The sequence below is a fragment of the Lepidochelys kempii genome, chromosome 1 (assembly GCF_965140265.1).
Source record: "Lepidochelys kempii isolate rLepKem1 chromosome 1, rLepKem1.hap2, whole genome shotgun sequence".
NCBI classification, from domain to species: Eukaryota; Metazoa; Chordata; order Testudines; family Cheloniidae; genus Lepidochelys; species Lepidochelys kempii.
In genome coordinates this window covers 211,262,842-211,285,973 of record NC_133256.1, presented here as the reverse complement: position 1 = coordinate 211,285,973, position 23,132 = coordinate 211,262,842, and the positions used below count along the sequence as shown (strand labels likewise).

Here is a 23,132-nt window from a genome sequence, read left to right as displayed (position 1 = left end):
TTGAGCAGAGGGTTGGACTAGATGACCTCCTGAGGGCCCTTCCAACCCTGATATTCTATGACGTGGGAAGGAGTTGCAACAGACAGATTGTGTGAGCAGCTTCAGACAGAAGAGACTTTCCCCTGCTCCATGCAGTGGAGACAGAGTTAGCCGTATTCCCAGGAAAGTGGGCAAGTAGGGTTCTTTCCAATTTTTGGTTGAGTGACTCATCCAAGGAAGTCTGTGGCGGAGCCTGACAATGAGAGGCACAACTCAGAACTCACAGTTCAGGTGCACAGAGCTAAGGTGTCTTTAATCCACTTCAATGCTTCTCACACTTTGGGCAGCCCTGGGGGACAGGAGGTCTCTAAGATATAGTAAATTTTCAGGCTGCCCTATGAGCAGTAGCACTGCTGGTAATGTCATAAAACTGTGCTATGGGCATGCTCCTTCCTCCATCTCACTCTCAGCTCCCTCCACCCTTGGCATGCCCACTACCTGGGCTTGTGCAGTGTCCTTCAGAGAACTACCTTGGGTGCTTTATGCAGTACCTGTGATGAGGGAATTCTCTCTTTTTCCCTACCAGCTACAGAGTGTTACTTGGGTTTTAATGTTGGTACAGGGGCCGGGCCATGCTGGGCTGGGCTGGGGGAGAAGAATCCTTCCCTAGTCCTGTGCTTGAGCCACTCAGTCAAGTTGCCTCATGTTCAATAGAAAGAAGATACATTTTAGTGGAGATCTGAAAAGGGATGGCAAGCTAATGAGGTGGAAAATAGATAGAGGTTGTCTTCTGCAGAGGCTTCCACTCTGAGAGTAGCAATAATGTGTCAGGAGACAGAGGAGGGATTGTTACCAGACGAACAAAGGGAGCAAGGGAAGAGAGTAGAAAGAAACAAGAGATGTTGCCCAGTCTTGTGATTTTAGCATGCATTTCACACTATTTGGTGTTTTTCTTCACGCTCCAGATCCTGGAGTCAAGTGATTACACAAAAATCTTTGCTTTCTTTTATTTTAAAAAATAAGTTGCTAGCCAGAGAAAAACCTGAACCAAGTGTACTCAGAAACCAGAACGACCCAGAATGTATTATTTAAAAAATCTCAGGCTTTTAAAGCCAGTGTCAGTATTTTCTGGGACCTGCCTCATGATTCTAATGTCAGTGAACTGGGAACCACAGGGGCCAGTTTTGTTCAACATCTTTATTAATGATGATGTGATTAGTTGCACCCTCAGCAAGTTCACAGATGACAATAAGCTGTGGGGAGTGGTAGATATGCTGAAGGGTAGAGATAGGGTCCAGAGTGACCTAGAGAAATTGGAGGATTGGGCCAAAAGAAATCTGATGAAGTTCAGCATGGACAAGTGCAGAGCTTTGCACTTAGGAAGGAAGAATGCCATGCACCACTACAGAGTGGGGGGCCGACTGGCTAAGCAACAGCTCTGCAGAAAAGACCCTGGGGATTTCAGTGGACGAGAAGCAGACGAGAAGTGGATGAGAACCTTTTTGCCAAGAAGGCCAATGGCATATTGGGCTGTATTAGTAGGAGCATTGCCAGGAGATCGAGGGATGTGATTATTCCCCTCTATTCGGCACTGGTGAGGCCACACCTGGAGTATTGCATCCAGTTTTGGTCCCCCCACTACAGAAGGGATGTGGACAAATTGGAGAGAGTCCAGCAGAGGGCAATGAAAATTATTAGGGGGCTGGGGCACATGGCTTACGAGGAGAGGCTGAGGGAACTGGGTGAGAAGAGTCAGAAGAGTGAGTGGGGGTTTGATAGCAGCCTTCAATTACCAGAAGGGGGATTCCAAAGAGGATGGAGCTCGGCTGTTCTCAGTGGTGGCAGAAGACAGAACAAGAACCAATGGTCTCAAGTTGCAGTGGGGGAGATCTAGGTAGGATATTAGGAAACACTATTTCACTAGGAGTGTGGTGAAGCACTGGAATGGGTTACCTAGGGAGGTGGTGAAATCACCATTCTTAGAGGTTTTTAAGGCCCGGCTTGACAAAGCCTTGGATGGGATGATTTAGTTGGTGTTGGTCCTGCTTTGAGCAGAGGGTTGGACTAGATGACCTCCTGAGGTCTCTTCCAACCCTAATCTTCTATGATTCTAAAGGAGCTGCAGTAATCACAGCTGCAACTTGAGACCTGGCCTCTCCCCTCATACCATACTGCCACAGTTATGATTCGCAGAGGCTGCCCCTCCATTTAAGAGATGGGGCTGGCAGTAGAGTGTTCTCTGTTAGAGGCCCTCTGCTCTGGCACAGACTTCCACGAATCCAAATTACCTCCACATGTAAAATTTTCCAAACCACCTAAGTGACTTAGTAACCTAAGTCTCATTTTTAACAGTGACTCAGGCACTCATTTCCCTTCCACTGTAGGGGGCTCGGGCACTTGGTCACTCCTATTTTCTGCTTCTGGCACATACTAGTCTAGTTTAGTCTACGGAAGAGAAGAATGAGGGGGGATTTGATAGCTGCTTTCAGCTACCTGAAAGGGGGTTCCAAAGAGGATGGCTCTAGACTGTTCTCAGAGGTAGCAGATGACAGAATAAGGAGTAATGGTCTCAAGTTGCAGTGGGGGAGATTTAGGTTGGATATTAGGAAAAACTTTTTCACTAGGAGGGTGGTGAAGCACTGGAATGCGTTACCTAGGGAGGTGGTGGAATCTCCTTCCTTAGAAGTTTTTAAGGTCAGGCTTGATAAAGCCCTGGCTGGGATGATTTAATTGGGGATCGGTCCTGCTTTGAGCAGGGGGTTGGACTAGATGACCTCCTGAGGTCCCTTCCAACCCTGATATTCTATGATTCTATGATTCTAGTCTCCTGGGGCTGTAATACTTTGGTCTCTTTTTGGTTGTTGGGTTAAGTGTGCAGATGTTGGTGGCCTGTGATGTACTGGAGGTCAGACTGGATGATCTGGTGGGCCCCTGTGGCCTTAAACAATATGACTTGATAACTTGGAACTCTGGAACTTAAGTTCCATTGACTTTCAATTAGATTAAGGTTCCTAAGTCCCTAAGTCACTTTTAAAAATGGGACTTAGGCTCCTGTATCACTTAGGTGCTTTTGAAAATGTTACTGCTAGTCTCCTGATCCTCAGAGCATGCTGTAAGTCCCATCTATTCACATGGACTGCTGAGGAGGGTGGCCTTTGTGAGAAATCAGCTGTGTGAAGAGAGGGGAGTTTGGTGTTCTGTGGGGAATCTAGTTTTGTTTGGTAATTTATGGCAGGTAGCCCCTATAGGTTTTTTATTATATTTTAAAAACTGTTGTAATGCTAATTAAGGCAAGAGGAGAAGATGGAAGCCCGGATGAGAGAGGCAGAGGGCAAGGTAAGGAAGTGGCATTCATGCACAATGCTGAGGAGGAAGATAAGTTTGCAGAGGAAACATATGTCTGACACAGTCTGTGCAAAGCTTCTAAAATGACTTTCTTATAGCTCACAAATCACCATAACTTCCATCTTATTGCTACAGGCAGCTAAGGAGAGAGAAGCAAGCCATACACTGGGGTAACAGGGTCTCAGGCTTGTTATTTGTCAACTGCTGGCACTTGCAGTAAGAGAAGCAGCAGGATGTTTTCTCTGTGTCAGAGCTGGAAAGGGGTTATTTGCTGAACCCCCATGTCAGGTTTCTGTACTACTTTGCCCTTTCCCCCAAGTCCCCCTTACAGGCCATGAATGCTGCATGAGAAAACAAAGAGCTAAGAGGGCATGCCTAGAGGTGGAATGCATATGAGAAGCATGAAAAACAGATTCTGGCAGAATTGCTTAACACCCTTATAATAAGCAGGACAGAGAGCTGTAATGGATTATCTGTCCCAGGGGGAATGGCCACTCAGACCTTGCAGTGTACTCACTGACTCCCAGCACAGATACCATGCTGTTCCTATCACAGTCTGTAATCACTGTGCCAGTCTTACTGTGGGCTCTGGACTGAGGCACTTCATTGACAATTCCCCTGGAGCCTGGTACGAACTCCTTCACCTCCATCCCAATAGGTTTACATTCTGATCTGCAGCACCCACTTCTATTCCAGCCCTGGCCACTTTCCCCCACAGCTCTGCCAATGTCACTTAGTCCATACCAGTAACATTCCCTACTAGTCCAGTCGTGGGGCTCCCATAGAGCTTTCCTAATGTACCTGTCTCTGACCTGCAGCACCCCCTAGTACTCCTAGTGCAGTACTCCCAACACACCTGTGCCAATGCACTGCTTTGCTGACCTGCAGTTCAGTCTGCCTGACTTCCTGTCCCTGTGTAACTTCACAAATGCACCTCAATCCAAATTAAATGCACTCCTTGCTGATTCAGTCCTCCACCCCTTCCCTCTTTCCCCCACAGTCCTGCCCTGCAACCTCCATTCTATCCCAGCTCTGGGCCCCCATAGTCCCCTAATTCTGCCAGTGTCCCAGCCTGCTGCACCTGGTGCTCACAGACAGGTTGTGGGAGTCTTTGTGTAATTTAACTCTCTCCTGTCCTTTGAGGAGCAGCACCTGGGGGGAGGATGCAGAAACCTCACTGATATGATCTCTCAATCCATTTCTTTTCTTCCCTCCACTGGCTGCTTTTTGCCTCGAGGCTTTCACTCCCACATCTTGGGAATGACTTTACAGCCTCTCCACCTCCCCCCTGCAAATGTATTGGAGTTCGGCCTCAAAAGAGGAGAGTCATCAGATGTGGAGAGTAATAATCCCCCTGGTGTGGCTGATGGCTCTGTGCTCCACTGGACCGTAGAGCTGCTTGACTGGATTTCATGTGCCAGCTCACTCACCTTGGCGGGGAAGAGGGTACATTAACCCTTCTGTCCTAGCCCTCTCCCACTGCTGATCCATGTGCAGTGGCTGGACCTGCCTCTGTTGGAGAGTGGCTGGGAAATATGGCCTTTGTTTCTCCCTCCCTTTAGATCATGTCAGAGAGCACTTGCTAGGTAGAGCCCTGAAAGATGTAGTCACCTGCAAACCCCCTGAATGCCCTTGTCCTGGGCTTCCTCCTACTTCATTGCTACATTCCTACATTGCTACTTCATTGCTTCATTCCTCCTTTCTCTTCTAAGCAGCTTATCCCAGAATCCATTTAGGGGGCACAGGAATCCAGTTAGGGTTGCCAAATTTCTAATCACACAAAACTAAACACCCCTTCCTCCCACCTTCCCCGCGGCCCCAATCCCACTTGCTCCATCCCCCATCCCCCCGTCGCTCGCTCTGTCCCACCCTCACTCACTTTCACTGGGCTGGGGCAGCGGGTTGGAATGTGGGGGGGATTCAGAGTGCGGGGTCCCAATGGTGTTTACTGCAGCTCCCAGGAAGCGGCTGCCAGGTCCCTGAAGTGCGGTCCCTAGGTGCATGGGCAGCCAGGGAGGCTCCGCACACTGCCCTCGCACCCGCAGGCGCCACCCCCGCAGCGCCCATTGGTCGTGGTTCCTGGCCAATGGGAGCTGCAGAGCCTTCCCAAGGGGTGGGGGCAGTGCACGGAGTCTCCATGGTTGCCCATACATTTAGGGGCTGCAGGGACCTGGAAGCTACTTCTGGGAGCTGTGTGGAACTAGGGCAGGCAGGGAGCCTGCCTTAGCCCCGGGCCCCTGCTGCATCGCCAACTGGACTTTTAATGGCCCAGTTGGTGGTACCAACGAGAGCCACAGGGTCCCTTTTCGACTGGATGTTCCGGTGGAAAACTGGATGACTGGCAACCCTAGATCCAGTCAGGCTATTCTCTCGCACCTGGGGCTGCCTTCTGCAAGGGCTATAGGAGCTGCACCTAGACTCCATTGCAAGGGGCACAGAAATTCAGTTGTTTCTGGCTTTGGATGGTGAAGAGCGGGGGTGGGCCAGGGTTGGTAGCTTGTAGGAGTCAGGGTTGATATTAGCAGAATGGGGCTATTGCCACTGCAGGAGGGGGAAGAGTGCGGTGAGGTTTCCAGGGGCACGGGGGAAGCCGACCTAGTTCAGAAATGGTAAGTGGTGTTTAATCTGCCTTGCAATCTGTAAGAGCGCAGGCTGGGGGAGTCCAAGCGTGAGGAGATTCTGAGTACAAAGAACAATTAGCTGAGACAGGGAAGCCAGCAATGCAGAATGGCCATTCACACTGCAATGTCAGAGCCAGGGGGCTTTCACCCCCTCCCTCCCCACTCCAACACACACCTGCTAACCTCTCTCTCTTTACTTAAGAACATAAGAACGGCCATACTGGGGCAAATAAATGGTCCTTCTAGCCCAGTATCCTGTCCTCTGAGTGTGGCCCATGCCAGATGCTTCAGAGGGAATGAACAGAACCGGGCAATTATTGAGTGATCCATCCTCTGTCATTCAGTCCCTGTTTCTGGCAGTCAAAGGGTTAGGAACACTCAGAGCATGGGGTTGCATCCCTGACCATCTTGGCTAATTGCCATTGATGGACCTGTTCTCCAGGAACTTATCTAATTCTTTTTTGAACCCAGTTTTACTTTTCTCCCTCACAACATCCCATGGCATCAAGTTCCACAGGTTGACTGTGTTGTGTGAATAAATACTTGCTTTTGTTCGGTTTAAACCTGCTCCCTATTAATTTCATTGGGTGATCCCTGGTTCTTGTGTTATGTGAAGGGGTAAATAACACTTCCATATTCACTTTCTCCACACCTTGTCTCTCCTGCCCCCCCTCCTTTCTCTCCTGCCTCCCCCCCTCCTCTGATTCACACCCTCTCCCTGTCTCCTGGTCTCATTCTCTTAGGCCTGGACTACACTTAAAAGTGTTATTGGTATAATTAGTTTGATTAAAGGGGTGATTTTTTTAAACCAAACTAGTTGTATAAATAAAAGCCCCTAGTGTGGACACAGTTATTTCAGTAAGAAGGGGCCTTATACTGGTACAAGTTATTCCCCTAACTGAACCAGAATAAGGCCAACTCTAGACTACAGACTTCTGCTGACTCAGCTCGGTTGCTCAGGGAGTGTGAAGAGGTGTGATCCCTGACCAACTGAGCTGTGCTGGCAAAAGTTATAGCAGCAGATCTGCACTTTTATAGGTATAGCTTATTTCACGTGGGAGGGGGGCGGGGGGGTGGTAGAAGCTATGTTCACAAATGTGCAGCTTTTCTGACATAAGCTGCATCCCTACTAGGAACACTTGGCTAGTATAGTGCACTGGTATTCTTATACTGGTAAAGCCTTCCTAGTGCATACATGGTCTCAGCTATACTAGTATAAGCACCTTTAGACCAATATAACTATATCTATACTTAGGGGTGAGGTGGAGTGGATTTCATTATACTGGCACAGCTAAAGTGGTAAAACTTCCTAGTGTAGTCAAGCCCCCACTCTCACTCTTCCCTTTTCCCCTTTTTACTCTGGCTATGCCTACACTAGAGAGTTTACAGTGGCACAGCTGTACTGATGCAGCCGTGCTGCTTGGAGATCTCTCGTGTAGCCGTTCTATGCCAGTGGGAGACAGCTCTCCCATCGACATAATTAATCCATCCCCAACAAGCGTCAGTAGCTATGTCGGTGGGAAAAGCGCTCCCACTGACATAGCGCTGTGCACACTGGTGCTTAGGCCACCGTAACTTATGTCACTCGGGAAGGTGGAATATTCACACCCCTGAACAACATAAATTTTGCCAACTTAAGTGGTATTGTGTACATCGCTAAAGTCTCTCTGATACTTATTTTCATTAGGGTTTCATTCGGGACACAAACCAAAATCCCACCTCTGAACAACCTGCTGTTCAATCCAGATCCCAACATCCCAGCTGACCCATATCCCTTTCACTGAAAAAATATATATAAAAGTTTAAACATTCAGTTGGCCTGGTGCTATACACAGACAAGTAGTGGAACCATCTACAGTGTGTTGTCTGTACAGGAGAAAATACAAGGTCAGAGTTAAAGTTGTGCATCTGAGCACATGGTTGGACCTGAACTATTGCTGCAGATCTCTGGAGGAGGTTACAGGCGGGAGGGATAACTTAACCCTCCACAGCAGGGGGCTTGGCTGGTGAACTTGCTAAAGCCTTCCAGGCAGGGGCCCTATGATGAACCAAGGGAGATTTGCCAAAGGAGAATGCTGTTCATCACAGCATGTAGGAAAGACTATGAAGAATCATATTGCTAAGATTGACACCAGCATTTCCCAAACATGGGGGTGGGGATGGGCATGAAGGACTAGCTGACCAGAGCAGAAGCTGGGCAGGCCTTTAGCAACAGACCATGATTGGGGTCATTTTCCTGAAGGGGGAGGTGGGGGAAGTCAGCTTTCAAAATGTGGGAAAACACTGGATTGCACCATACTAGTTGCTTGGGAGCCTTATGAAATTACCAGGCTCCTCCCCTGTGTGTATTGCCTCACTCATAATTTCGCTGTGCTGAGTGTTTTATTAGCTTGATGGCCTAGGCAAAAATATCCCACTGCCCCAATGCCTCCCAGTTCCTTACAGACCCTGAGCTTCCTCCGACGAGAGTACCTGCCTGTATCTGGGGATGGGAGCATAGAGTCAGAGCAATATACACTCAAGTGCTGGAAGGGTGGTGCCTGAGCACCTCTTTCTGATGAGGCTGCTAAGGCAACTTGCCTCTTCCTCACCAATCGGTGCCCCCCAGTTCCACCCTGCACAGAGTCTCTATTTTTAGGAATTTTACTTCCTGATTTTTTTGCTCAGTCAAGAACTGTTTTTAAGTAGTGCTGGCATTAGCCCAAAGTCCTATCACTCTCTACAGCACCTCTGTATGGGTTAGTGCTATCTCAGTTACGTGTCTGCTCTGCTGCCAGATTCATTTTTCTGTGGGTTAAGTGAAAGCAGAGTGGCCAGACCTTTGTGTAATCAGGGGAAGATAATACAATCATCCTGTTCCCGTTTCATGGGCTGTCAGGGTTCCTTCCCCACTCTGAACTCTAGGGTACAGATGTGGGGACCCGCATGGAAGACCCCCTAAGCTTATTCTTACCAGCTTAGGTTAAAAACTTCCCCAAGGTATAAACTTTGGCTTGTCCTTGAACAGTATGCTGCCACCACCAAGCGTTTTAAACAAAGAATCAGGGAAAGAGACCACTTGGAGATGTCGTCCCCCAAAATATCCCCCCAAGCCCTACACACCCCTTTTCCTGGGGAGGCTTGAGAATAATATCCTAACCAATTGGTTACAAAATCATCAAAGACCCAAACCCCTGGATCTTGGAACAATGGAAAAATCAGTCAGGTTCTTAAAAGAAGGATTTTATTTTTAAAAAAAAAGGTAAAAATCATCTCTGTAAAATCAGGATGGAAAATACTTTACAGGGTATTCAGATTCAAAACACAGAGGATCCTTCTCTGGGCAAAACCTTAAAGTTACAGAAAACAGGAATAAACCTCCCTCTTAACAAAGAGAAAATTCACATAAAACAAAAGATAAACTAATCCGCCTTGCCTGGCTTACCTATACTGGTTGCAATATTGGAGACTTGGATTAGGATGGGTTGGAGAAGATGGATTTCTGTCTGACCTCTCTCAGTCCCAAGAGAGAACAACCATGTAAACAAAGAGCACAAACAAAAGCCTTCCCACCCCCACCCCAAGATTTGAAAGTATCTTCTCCCCGTATTGGTTCTTTGGGTCAGGTGCCAGCCAGGTTAGCTGAGCTTCTTAACTCTTTACAGGTAACAGGATGTTGCTTCTGGCCTGGAGGGATTTTATAGCACTGTATACAGAAAGGTGATTACCCTTCCCTTTATATTTATGACATGGGCCCATGAGTTTCTAACCTAGGACTCAGCTCCCTAGGTACTGCACCTCCTTTAAACAATAAATATGTCCCCATAGGGATAGACCACTGGGATACACACTACACCATCCTTAAATTGGGAACAGGGTCCAGTTGGTCCCCTTGGGTCTCTGTAGGGAACATGCTCCTGGGAGTTACCTTTCCAGCGACTGCACCCATTTTAAACAGGGACAAGTTGATTGCAAGTAGTGATCAAGAAATGAAAAACTCCATAGCCCAATCTCATTCCCCTTGAGCCATCCGGTGTGCACTGCCTATATCTGGGGATCATATGGAACCTGTGGTGTCTTGTGTACTAGAGTATCCTTGAATCAAGGCACTGAGACTTGATAGTGGTATTCATAAACAGTGATCTTTATTGGTCTCACCTGCACGGCAGGACATATATACAGCACTCATTAAAGGCCAGATATTCAAGGGAGCTCAGCACACTGCAGGTCCTATTGTGGCACTAATGGCCCTCACTATGCTGAGCCTTTGTGAACATTTGGCCACAAACTCCTGAAGTCTTGTCCCAGCCAGCACGGCCTGGGCTCATGGTAGAAACAGGGAAAGATTACCTGGGGCAAGTCTCTTTTTGGATTGTTTCAAAGTCCCAGTCAGGAATCTGGAGATGGCCGCAGAACATCCCAGGATGTAGAAAATCATATTCCAGCCCATTCAGTCTTCTGATAAATTCCTAGGCTTGAAAGAAATGGTATCCTGAGCATAAGGCTAAAAAACCCAGGCACCCAGGAAAGAAGCAAATACCTGAGAGTAGAAGCAGCATCCCCGAAGAAAGAGTGTAAGATTACTTTGGGTTTGACACAGATAAGTTTGTTAACTGGCTACTGCCCAACAGTTATATCCAGGAAAGAGTAAATAGCCCAGGAGCCTGTCCCATAGTAATAGATGAAAGGTAGAAAATGTGAAACAAATAGGAGGAATAAGAAAATGTGCAGGGGCGGGAGGGCAAAGGGCAGAGGACCAGCCTATAAATGATGGTGCAAAACTTTCTGCTTAAAATTCCACAAACTTTGTCAGCATCTCCTAACGGCAAATGGAGTTGTGGTTACACCGTGAGTCTGAAAATGATTAGAGAAAATTGCTTCCCAAGCCACACTCTGGAAACCCCATCACTTGAGACATATAACTGTGGTCCAGACAAAGACCTGAACGCTAAACTGTAGTGGACAATCCACTAGAGGCTGGGGGAAAGAGAAGTGACGGACAAGACATGACCTAAAATAACTTTTTCATCTATAATATAAAACTACTCAATAACAGCAGCTGTGTCTCTTCACTGATGATGCTAGAGCACCATCTGGAGGCTGTTTTAGGGCATATGCTTCTATTTAAAGCATCTTGAAATCTAGTCATCTCCTTCTTAAGTAGAATGTAGTTTTAGATCCCACCTCTGCCCCTGAGTCCCTTTCACATTTTTTATGGTTTTACAAGCACATTTTCCTATTTTTAAAAATGTGATTCTCTCCACTAAAAGAAAAGGAGTACTTGTGGCACCTTAGAGACTAACCAATTTATTTGAGCATGAGCTTTCGTGAGCTACAGCTTCACTTCACTGCAGCTCACGAAAGATTATGCTCAAATAAATTGGTTAGTCTCTAAGGTGCCACAAGTCCTCCTTTTCTTTTTGCGAATACAGACCAACGCAGCTGTTACTCTGAATTCTCTCCACTGGCGCTGTGTGAAAGATCTGTACAAACAACAGGGATTCTAGCTAACTGGTAATACAGGGAAACTACTACACAATCCCTTCCCCCTGGCACAAAAACAGAGACAAATATGATTTGTGAAGTCTGTTTCTGTTATAATGTATGAAGTGAAACTTGTAACAATCATAGGTACAACATGTTCAGAGTGAAGTGTGATTTTCAGATCAGTGGTCTCCCTTTAATTATGGTCTTAGAGTTTGCTAGCCCAATTTCCTTAGCCTCCCTTTTAGTTTTGTACAGTCTTTGCTGTAAGTAAATCATGATCTGACAGATTCCCAAAGTGCTTTCCCACTCTCTCCACATTCTAGGTTCTTGTTAGCAGTGAGTCCTTGCTCCATTCTGAAGGGGACTCTTCCTCCCCCCACCACCCCCAGTTCACAGGGCAGATGCACAACAGAGTATGACATCACGGTATGTCACAAGGGCCTAGTGATGTCATAGCCCACCCTGAGCTGGAGTCAGTCTGCCAGGAGGATCCTGGGTCCTTCATTAATTCAAGGGGCAATGAGTACAGGCATCTCCTGCTGGACGGGAGAGGTGGAGGAGGGGTGATCCAATCCTGATGGTTTCCCTGGGGTACACCATCCATCTGTTGGCCGCACTCCTGGCCACCCACTTCTTGGTGTTCTCTGATGCCTTCATACCATCCAAAAGCCAGACCATGCTCCATGGAGTCAAGGACAGGAAGCTTGAGGGAAGGAGCTCACCACCAGGTTAGAGAGGCTGTCTCTGGCTTTCCTATGTGGAGAGACAATGAGGAGAGAGGATGGACTGAGAAGATGGCAGAGTGGGAAGGAAGAAAGGATGTGGTGAAGGAGGGGTTAGAGTGTGAGGATTTAAAAAAAAGGGAGGGTTCAAGGGGACAGCTAGAGATGGAGAAAGAGGGAGGGGAATGGATAGAAAAGCAGGAATGGGGTTGGCAAAGAGGAATGAGAGGGAAAAAGGAATGGGATGGGGAGGGAAGAAAGGTGATAAGAAGTGACAGCATAAGGGAAGGGTACATATAAAGAGAGGCGATTTCAGAGGAGCTTGTTTTTTAGTTATCTATAGGTGCAATGCCTCAACTCAATAAGGCCCTACTCTGGACCAGGGCCTCTGAGTGGTACTATGATATGTAAATGATGCATACCCAGTCTGGCACTCTGTCCTTCTCTAGGGATGGCTAGGCTAACTAGAAATTGGTAAGCCTGCTGCAACTGTTGCTGAAAATTCTGTCTTTTAGCTCAGGCAGCAGAGGGCTCCTGCATTAAGATCCAGAGGTCTCAGGTTTGCTCCCCGCTGCTGATGACCCATCCAGGAGTGTCGGTGTTACAAATATAATTACTAAATGATACAGTCCTGCCATTTTCTCACTCATGCCAGCTGAAATGCCACTCATAGGCAGGGAGCAAGGTTTCCCCTTCATCCGCTCAGCTCCCCTTCCCAGCAGGGCTTGCTCTCAGACCTTCTCTGAACAGGCATCCAAGGCTTCCTCCCCTTGCCCCACCCTCACTTGGCCCCACTGCTTTCTACCTCACTTGGGGAGAGAGAAGTGAGCAGGCTGTGAGCTTGTGCACATTCCACCTCCAGCAGCCTTCTGTGCAATGAGGGAGATGGGACCAGAGTTCACAAGTTCAGGGAGAGCAAAGGCTCTGGGAGAGGGGCACTGGATCCCTGTGGGAAGAGGGAAGGCAGAAAAGGGGAGGTGAAAGGGATGGGAGAGACCAAAGAGAGAGAGAGGGCCAACCATGAAGAAATAAAGGTAGGAGGGACTAGATGAGAGATTGTTGTTGAGAAAGGGAAAGGGAGGAGGGAAAATGCTGTAGGGTCATGTGGCTCATGCACAGGCCTGGAACTCCTGAGTTCCATTGCCAGATCTGCCACTGACTTGCGGTAGGACCTTGGGCAAGTCTCATCCCTCTTCTTTGCCTCGGTTTCCCCATCTATAATGATCTTGGGTCACAGGTGGGTGAGAGCACCTTCATAGCCTCGGATGACAGTGTAGCATTCATTTACTAGCATTAGCTTTCATTTATTAGCATTAGATGATTTTGCTGGTGTAGAAAAAGTTCATTCACTTCACACAAATCCATAAGCATGTCACACAAGGAGCTACATAGAATTTGGCAGCTATGACAACAATATGGTGAGGGATGGGCTAAGGGGACATGTCTAGGGAGAGGAAGGATAGTGAGGGGAGGGAGTTCGGAAGAGAGAAAAGGGAACAGGAGGGGAAGCAGTTAGGGAGCTGGAGGGGACTGAGTACAGAAGGGAGTGAAGGAGTGAGAGCATGGAGATGGGGTGAGGAGGAATTGAGGGAGAGAATGGAGAAAGGAGTGGGAGGAGAGGAGAGACAGACATAGAAGCAGTAAGAGACCAAAAAGAATGAGAGAACAGACAGGATGGACAGTGAAAGAGGCAGAGAGGACTGAGAGAGGCAGAGAGGAGAGCTTATTCCCCCTCTCGGGTTGCAGGCTGGGAGCAAATGGAAGAAACCTTTGTGGCCTCGTCAACAGGGGAAGGCATGGAGGTGATTGACATGGTGCAGAACGAGGATGCACAAAGACTGAGGAACGCAGTGGTGAAGGATTTGCTGTTGGATCTGGCCATCTCCTTGAACACAGGCAGCATCATGCTCTTTTTTTTATGCGTGACATAGAACCAGAAATCATTGCCATGCTCATGGATGAAGACAACCTGAATGTCTACCTGCGTTTCATGATTGCCTACTAGGCAGCAGTGCTTTTCCCCACTACCCACACCCCAGGGAACCTGTGAGACCAAGTGACGACAACAGGCACCTTCCCCATCACCCAGACCTGGCTCATCTCCCAACTCCCTTGAGAACAGCAATAAACCCTCAATCCAAAGCTTGTGGAATCTCTTATAAACCAGACTTCCCCATCTCAGGATCTCCATCCTCTGTCTCCCATCTGCTTTTTATGGCAGAGCAGAGCACTCCTCAGTGAGCTGGGCCAGGGGGCTCTAAAGGGGCTTATGCGCTGCATTGCCATGTTGGTGACCTACCTATGGGTCACAGTCTCAATTCCTTTCTCACCTGGTGCTGCTAAGGTGACAGAGACCCAGTTTCTACAGTGTGGCAGCCAAAATACCTAACGGTCCACCAGCGCAGTGACTCACCCTGTAGGTACTTAATGGTTAATAGTTAAACCAATGACATGGATTGTTCACATGAGAATGAGTGAAAGGAACTTGCTACACAAAGGGCAGCAGCTGGTCCCTCTGGTCTGGTATTCTGTCTCCAACAGGGGCCATTACCAGATGCTTCACATGAAGCTGCAAAGTCCACCATAACTATACAAACATGTGCTTACAGGGGAAGGTATTTCTTAATGCAAGCAGTTAGTGTTTGTTTGATCCATAAACTAGTAGGTCTGATATTCTTTATAAGAGCTGATCCTATCCAATGTCCCTGCAGATATTTTCTTACTCAGATACATCTCAACCTGCTTTGAATCCCACTTTACTCTGCATCTCCATAATATGTTGAGACAATGAGTTCCACAGGCCAACTATGCCCTGTGTAATAAAGTCAGACACTGTAATGGCCAAAAATGTCCCATATTTAAAGATGTTTCTGTCTTTGAAAGAGCAGCAGTGTAAAGGGCTTACACAATTATGTTACATACATTGCTGGAAAAGAAACTATTGAATGACAAACATTTTTCTCAACTACATTTCAGAGAAAATGTTTTTTTCCTGATTAACAAGGAGTAAAAAAGTCAAAACAGAGCCCAATGTAGATTACTGTAAGAATCAGTTTAAATAATAAAGAATAGGTTTGTTGGAGACATAACACAATCTTTTTTTGATGATGAAAATTATGAGTAAAATAACTAAATACACTTTGAGATACCAATTATAAAAAGAAAAGGAGTACTTGTGGCACCTTAGAGACTAACCAATTTATTAGAGCATAAGCTTTCGTGAGCTGTAGCTCACGAAAGCTTATGCTCTAATAAATTGGTTAGTCTCTAAGGTGCCACAAGTACTCCTTTTCTTTTTGCGAATACAGACTAACACGGCTGTTACTCTGAAACCTGTCAATTATAAAAAAAATCACCAAAATAGCCAATAGAAAGCATATGAGAAATATTAAAATTGACCTGCAAAGGATTTTTAAAAATTGGGCTTGTGCCAACTTTTGCTGTCCTGGGAAGGATTTATTAATTTATTTTCCTTCTTTTTTTTTTATATATTTGAAATTCAGGTCTTGTCCATCCTAAAAGACTTTACAGAAATTGGATAAGTAGAGAAAAGATGACATTACTAGAGTCAACAGAGACTGAAGTCTGAGCAATTGTGATGGGAAAGGTTTATAGATAGTTCAGAACTCTTTGTTTTTATTAAAATCCAATGAATCAACAGTTTGGACAAAGGATGTCTACCCCTTCAGCTGAGCTATGGAAGCTCACAATACAGGTATTCGCAAAAAGAAAAGGAGTTCTTGTGGCACCTTAGAGACTAACCAATTTATTTGAGCATGAGCTTTCGTGAGCTACAGCTCACTTCATCGATGCATACCGTGTGCTGGAAATGGCCCACCTTGATTATCATACACATTTTAAAGAGAGTGGTCACTTTGGGTGGGCTGTTACCAGCAGGAGAGTGAGTTTGTGTGTGTGTGGGCGGGGGGGGGCGGAGGGTAAGAAAACCTGGATTTGTGCTGGAAATGGCCCAACTTGATGATCACTTTAGATAAGCTATTACCAGCAGGAGAGTGGGGTGGGAGGAGGTATTGTTTCATGGTCTCTGTGTATATAATGTCTTCTGCAGTTTCCACGGTATGCATCCGATGAAGTGAGCTGTAGCTCACGAAAGCTCATGCTCAAATAAATTGGTTAGTCTCTAAGGTGCCACAAGTACTCCTTTTCTTTTTGCGAATACAGACTAACACAGCTGTTACTCTGAATACAGGTATTATGACACCCCACAAGAAGTCCTCTGGAAAAACCATGAAAGATCAGGCTGATCTTTCTAAAGCAAACACCAACCAGAAAAGAAAGCCTTATTTTTTGTAAAGGTTTTCTTTATAAAGCCTTCTTGTAAAGAAGCAAAGGAGGAGACATGCAACCCAAGTACAATGGAGTGAGTCAAAATGAGCTGAATCATTCTCAGTATATATTGCTCATAATTCATTAGGTCAGGCTGTAGTATCTGAAGGAAATAAATGCAAAGGAAAGAGGAGTATTTTTCAGGGAGTCTTGCTTGAGGTGACTGAACTAGGAATTAGTGGAACACAGAGGAAAAGTTCGGGTGTGGGAATCAGTAAACACTTTAAGAGTGATCTGCAAAGGATAGCAACATTTGGCTTGTGCTCTTCTTTGTGAGGGACAAAAAAGGCCTAACAGGATTTGTTAAGGTGGCACCCCAGTCATGAACCTGGACTCCATTGCTAGGCACTGTACAGATACAGAACAAAAAGGGAGCCCTACCTAAAGAGTTTACAATCCAAGTAAGGGTGTGTCAACACATGGAGTTATTCAATAATAGCTGTCCCTGAATAACTTCATGAGTAGTTAAGCTGTAAGGTATTCACCACCTTCTTTTTTTTTTTAACCTTAGAAATAAAAGGAAAATAAATCTTGTTTTTCCTGTTTTGCTAGAGGTCTTTCTTGGAAGACATGGATATGTAGATTCTCAGATCTCACAGCCCATACAGGAAGGGCAAGGTATGCCCTATTTACAAGAGCTTTGCTTCACACTGATTATTCAGGTATTTGAGTTTGTTAAACAGATGTTTAAAAAACAAAAGCATCACCACCAACAACCAAACAAATGGTTTTAAACAGTTAGAGTAGAAAAATATCTCTTTCCATCTCAATGAATCAGGTTTCATTTGCATGATTTCTCTGATGTCATAAAGATCCTAGCTCTCTGGTAGTCCAAGAGGCTTCCAAGAAAAGCATGGCTCACAAGACCTGAATTTCCAATGTAAAAAAAAAAAGAAAAAATATTGGCGGAGGGGGGGAATGCCAACACATTCAGGAAGCAAACAAATAAAAGAAAAGAAAAACCCCAGAAATCCACATTTGTTTCTCATTGGAAGTAATCTTAAATATGTAATATTAGGTTGTTTTTTTTAAAGGGAGTCAGTGTGATGCAGTGGATAATGCATAGGGGTAAGAGTTGGAAGGCCTGGGGTGAAATCCAGCCGTATTAATATCATAAGGGAGTTTTGTCACTGACTTCAAGGTAGCCAGGATTTCATCTCATTTGTGCTGGAAATGGCCCACCTTAATTATGCACATTGTAGGGAGAATGGTCACTTTGGATGAGCTATTACCAGCAGGATAGTGAGTTTGTGTGTGTGGTTTTTGGGAGGGGGGTGAGGGGGTGAGAGAACCTGGATTTGTGCAGGAAATGGCCCAACTTTATTATCATGCACATTGTGTAAAGAGTTGTCACTTTGGATGGGCTATCACCAGCAGGAGAGTGAATTTGTGTGGGGGTTGGAGGGTGAGAAAACCTGGATTTGTGCTGGAAATGGCCCACCTGATGATCACTTTAGATAAGCTATTACCAGCAGGACAGTGGGGTGGGAGGAGGTATTTTTTCATATTCTCTGTGTATAAATAAAGTCTGCTGCAGTTTCCACGGCATGCATCCGATGAAGTGAGCTGTAGCTCACGAAAGCTCATGCTCAAATAAATTGGTTAGTCTCTAAGGTGCCACAAGTACTCCTTTTCTTTTTTCTCTCATCTCTGTCACTGACCTGCTGTGCGATAATGGTTAAGTCATTAGTGTCTCTGTGCCTCAGTTTCCCTATCTGTAAAATAAAGATAATGATATCTAACCCTCTTTGTATAGTGCTTTGAGATCTATGTATGAAAATCACCAGCATATGTGCTATTACTTATATCAAACTGTGAGTTTGATATACACCATTTTCTCAAGACTAGTAGAAATGTTTCTATGATTTTCTTTGTTCACTCCAAGGAATACAGATTTTTGTTTGGATTTAAACATTCTCCTGCAGCATTTGTAACTCTGATATTACAGCAATGACCTAGTGCTTGAGAGCTGGAAAATAAAACTGACAGAAAAAAAGTGAAATTCAGCAGTCTATTTTCATTCTCTCATACTGAGTGAAATTCAAAAATGAATCAATCAGCATTAATAGTAAATAGTACATTTAATATTTTAAAATTATTTCAATTATAATTTTTCAGTCAAAAGTGTTACTAATAACAACACAGGTAAGGAACCTTTTATTCATGTACATTCTCTTTGGCTTTAATCAGTGAGAACAGAACAGTGGAATAGTCTTTCAAAAGAAGTGCTGCTGAAGAATATACTGTGTTGGCCTACGCTGGCTGGCACTGGATTCATAGATTCCAAGGCCAGAAGGGATGATTGTGATAATCTAGTCTGACCTCCTGTATAAACAGGCCATAGAACTTCCCCCAAAAATTCCTGTTTTTTTAGAGCAACATCCAGTCTTAATTTAAAAATTGCCAAAGATTGAGAATCCTCCACAACCCTTGCTAATTGTCACAGTCATAAGACAATTAATAGGTCTTTTCCAGCTTTAATTTTGATGCTCATTCCCAATACCAGTATCTACTCCCAAAGAATCACCACACTGGTAATACAGTAAGTCCTCACTTAATGTCCTCCCGCTTAATGTTGTTTCGAAGTTACGTCACTGCTCCATTAGGGAACATGCTTGTTTAAAGTTGTGCAATGTTTTCTTATAACAGGTTTGGCTGCCTGCTCTGTCCACTGCTTGTAAGGTTCTGTGGAAGAGCAGCAACTTTACAAGGAAGCATTGCACAAGTTCCTCTTCTCTGCCTCCTCCCCCTCCCTTCCAGCGCTTCCTCTGCCACCAAACAGCTGTTCCTCACTGAACAGAATCCTCTTCTCCGCTCCTCCCCCTACCTCGCAGAAAGTCCTTAGCACTGCCAAACAGCTGTTAGGACTTTCTGGGAGGGGGGAAGGAGCAGGGATGCGGTGTGCTCCAGAGAGGAGGTGGATTGTGGGTGGGAAGAGGTGGGCCTGGAGTGGAGCGGGGATGGGAAGAGGCGGGCCTGGAGCATTCCCCGGCAAAGTCAGAGCCTGTTCTTCAGGGGGGAAGTTTCTGCTGCTGCTGCGAAGGTGCTTCCTAGTGTCCTTGCCTGCAGCGGGCTCTGCCTGTGTGGAGTAAGCCAGGGGCACTTTCCAACCACAGTACAGTACAGTACCGTACAGTATATAATGCCTTTTGTCTGCCCCCAGAAAATTTCCTTGGAATCTAACCCCCCGCATTTACATTAAATCTTATGGGAAAACTGGATTAGTTTAACATCATTTCACTTAAAGTTGCATTTTTCAGGAACATAACTACAACATTAAGTGAGGAGTTACTGTATAATGGTCAGAATAAAACAGCTCCCACCATTTAAAAAATTTCCCAGAGATAGCTTTACAAAGAAACCAGGCATCCGTGAGCTGCAGGAGGGGTGTGTTCACCAATTCTAGTGAATTTTAGGTTTTTTTGTTTTTTTAAATATAGGTCTAATTATCAGGGCCTCCAAATTGATAGTTTTCAGGCTGTTCTTAGTAACACACAAACATTCTTAAATGCCAGTTTTCTTGCTGCTCCTGAAATCCACTATATCTTCACTCTTTGCCTCCCCTACACTGCATTGCTACAGGACATTTGGTTACAACGATACTAGGTCACAAAAACATAACAGCAGCAAAACTCCCCTATCTGGATAGCAAAAATTCCTGAAAAGCAGTTTGGTATTTGGAGAAGCATTCTAAAATCTGGATGGTTAGTCTGACTCTGGAGGCTCCCATAAACCCTGGAAACCATCCCCTACCATCCCAACCTTTCCTTAAACAGGCCCAGGCCCTAGCTAAGTTTATGTAGGGTGATGATATTTTCCCAAAGGGAAAATGGGACACCATATGGGGCCAGCCCAAGGCACCATAGAATATCAGGGTTGGAAGGGACCTCAGGAGAACATCTAGTCTAACCCCCTCAAAGCAGGACCTATCCCCAATTTTTGCCCCAGATCCCTAAACGGCCCCCTCAAGGATTGAACTCACAACCCTGGGTTTAGCAGGCCAATGCTCAAAGCATTGAGCTATTCCACCCCCGCCTGCCTTCCTGTGTGGAGCCAGCCCAAGACTCCCTGCCACCCACCTGTGGAGGGCTGGCCCAGCTCGAGCCGCTCTCCCAAGCCCTCTTCCTGCAAAGGGCTGGCATTGCTGCTCGCCCTCACACACATGTTCCTCCATGCCCCGCTAAGGTTTGCACTCAACCTTTTTGGAAAAACTGAGCATGTGTACAGTTTCCTCTTGCTAACTGATCAGTTGACATGAGCAATGGGACAAATGCCCAGTTTTGCCAAAAAAAAAAAAAAAAAAAGTCGGGACAGCCAGGACAGGGCTTAAAAAAGAGACTGTCCCAGCCAAAATGGGATATATGGTCACCCTAACCCAATGCCTTTTTGTGAGAGGGAACAAGACTTGTCTGTTATCTTCATATGGAGTGACTGGGGGCAACGAGTAGGAATCTCTAACACCCTCCCAGACCCCATTTCCTCCTGACTGTACACGACGAGGCCCTGGTGCAGGACTAGGTTAGGGGCTCCCTTCCAAAATCTAAAATGTTGCTTATGCCCAGCATTGGGCCCACATCCTACCCCACCACCTCCCACATCTTCAGTTGTCTGCCACAACTCCCCCCACCTCTCCCACTTGCCCCATAGTACACCAACACCTCACACCCTCAACCCCTCATTCACCAGCCCCCAGGACTTTCCAGGCCACTCACCAGTGCCCAACTCAGCACTCCGCTCCCATCCCAGGCTAGGGACGCAACTCCTAATCTTGGCTGGCGGCTGCCCTTCAGTTCCTCTCACCCCATTGTCCACCCCACATCACACAGCAGACCAAATCTGAGTGATGAGTGGTGTCACCTGGGTCACAATGCCGCTCAAATCTGGCCTGGGCCCCAGTGGGGTAAGGGCAAAGTTGTTTGAGCGACATTGCCACCCTATGGACCAAGTGACGTGCCAGAGCGCCATTCCATCTGGAAGTCCCCCATAACCTCATAACTCAATGGTTCTGGTGGAACTTCATTACTTGCAACATTGTATCTACATCACTGACTCCTGAGATTCCACTCCTTGTCCTGTCCATGAATTGCTTCCCCACTTCCTCTTCTCCACAGAAGGGGTTCCACCGTTCCAGCCTTTCTTCGCCCTCAGCCAGTGCATGCTCTTCCCCTTCTTCTGAGTGTGAAAAAGCTTGAGCATAGCTGCTACTGCTGCTGCTATTCCTTCTCGGCAGAAGTCAGCAGGGGGAGCAATCAGAAAAGAGAGGCAGCTGCTGCATTGGAGGAGTGGTATCTAGGGTCTGATCCAAAGTCCAATGAAGTTAATGGAACTGAGCTTGCCATTCAAGCTGGCACTGGGCCAGGCCCCTAGTGGTCAGAGGTAAGAGGAACAGGGGAAAAAACAATCCCAAAGAGCTAGGCAGGTCAGATCCAGGACACTAGGCTAAGTAGCAGAAAATAAGATAAAATCCCAGGACCATCCCACTCATATTGGGGTGCTAAGACAGGTGTGCCATAACATATCTAGCTGGGGTTTTTAGCAATGTACATTAATTAAATGTCTCATCTTCCCATCTGGAAGCAGTAACCAGCATGTCTCTCCCTCCCCCCCACCCCAATGTGCTTTCAGAGTGAGAGAACCAGGTTCTTCTATCCCTGGTGGTCCAGGGTGGGTGGCATGGGTGGGAGGTGTGCATGGGGACTTGTGAGGTTCCCCCCGAGTTGTTAATGATTGCAGCTTGTCTATTGACCTTGCAAGCCTGCGCCCCCACACTCTGAAGAGCAAGTTTGGCCTAACTGGGGCAGGGCATGCGGAGCAGTTGGGGAATAGCACACACTGTACTGGCTGCTATGTTTAGCCTGTCTTCCCTCCTGCTACCCAGACCTGAACCTTCTGCCACCACGACCTGTTGGCGGGGAAAAAGGATGAGAAAGAAGGGATGGGGAGGAATTGGTTAGGTTCCAGCATGTCTCTGCGTGAGGGCAGGCCATTCTTCAGCAGGGAAAAGTTCTACAAAGCTCCAGTCTCCATACATCTGCCCGTCTCTCTTTCTCCCCCTCCTTCTCCATGTGGATTACCAGATGTGGCACTTGAAGGCTGGATTCATTGGTGTTGTGCTGGAGCAGTGGAAATGCCTGGCAAAGTCCTGGCTGTTGCTGAGGGGTCCGCGGACACGGAGTGGTGGGGGGCTGTGCGGGTCCCTGTGCAGGAAGGCTCGCAGTCTCTCGGGGCTCTGGTGCCCACACATCCCCTGAAGGGAAACAAAACAATCATGTCAGCATCTAAGAATGATCCCAAAGGCTTACTTGCCCACGAGCCCTCACATAGGTTCTGCAGGGTTCCAGCTTGTCATCCTTCCTGAGCAACATGAGCATGACAGGAGAGACAGAGAGATATGCTGGACAACCGTGCCAGGAGAGAGGATGACACTCAGATCAACACCTGGATACTGCCATTTCCTAGTACATAGCAGAGGGGTAGATTTCCATGTATCCATATCTATCTGTCCTAAACTTGTCACTATTTTATTTCAGTGTGTTGATTTAGTCACAGCCCTGACAAAGCAAAAATTATGCTGGCTGGAAGGGGAAGCACCTATAGGACAGGCAGTGCTGTGAATATGTCATTCTTTGGAGGGGAGTGTCCAGCCTTTATT

General features: G+C 46.5%; 1 protein-coding gene across 3 annotated transcripts in view; it reads right to left on the bottom strand.

The window, feature by feature from the left end:
- Positions 1–18,542: 18,542 nt before the first annotated feature.
- Positions 18,543–23,132, bottom strand: part of KEL (Kell metallo-endopeptidase (Kell blood group)) — a 34,637-nt gene continuing 30,047 nt past the window's right edge. For all 3 annotated transcript variants that reach the window (XM_073312597.1, XM_073312607.1, XM_073312616.1), the window contains one exon: positions 18,543–22,727. In XM_073312597.1, the coding sequence (XP_073168698.1) occupies positions 22,551–22,727 (177 nt within the window). In that variant the 3' untranslated portion in view covers positions 18,543–22,550. The remainder of the gene's footprint in view (positions 22,728–23,132) is intronic.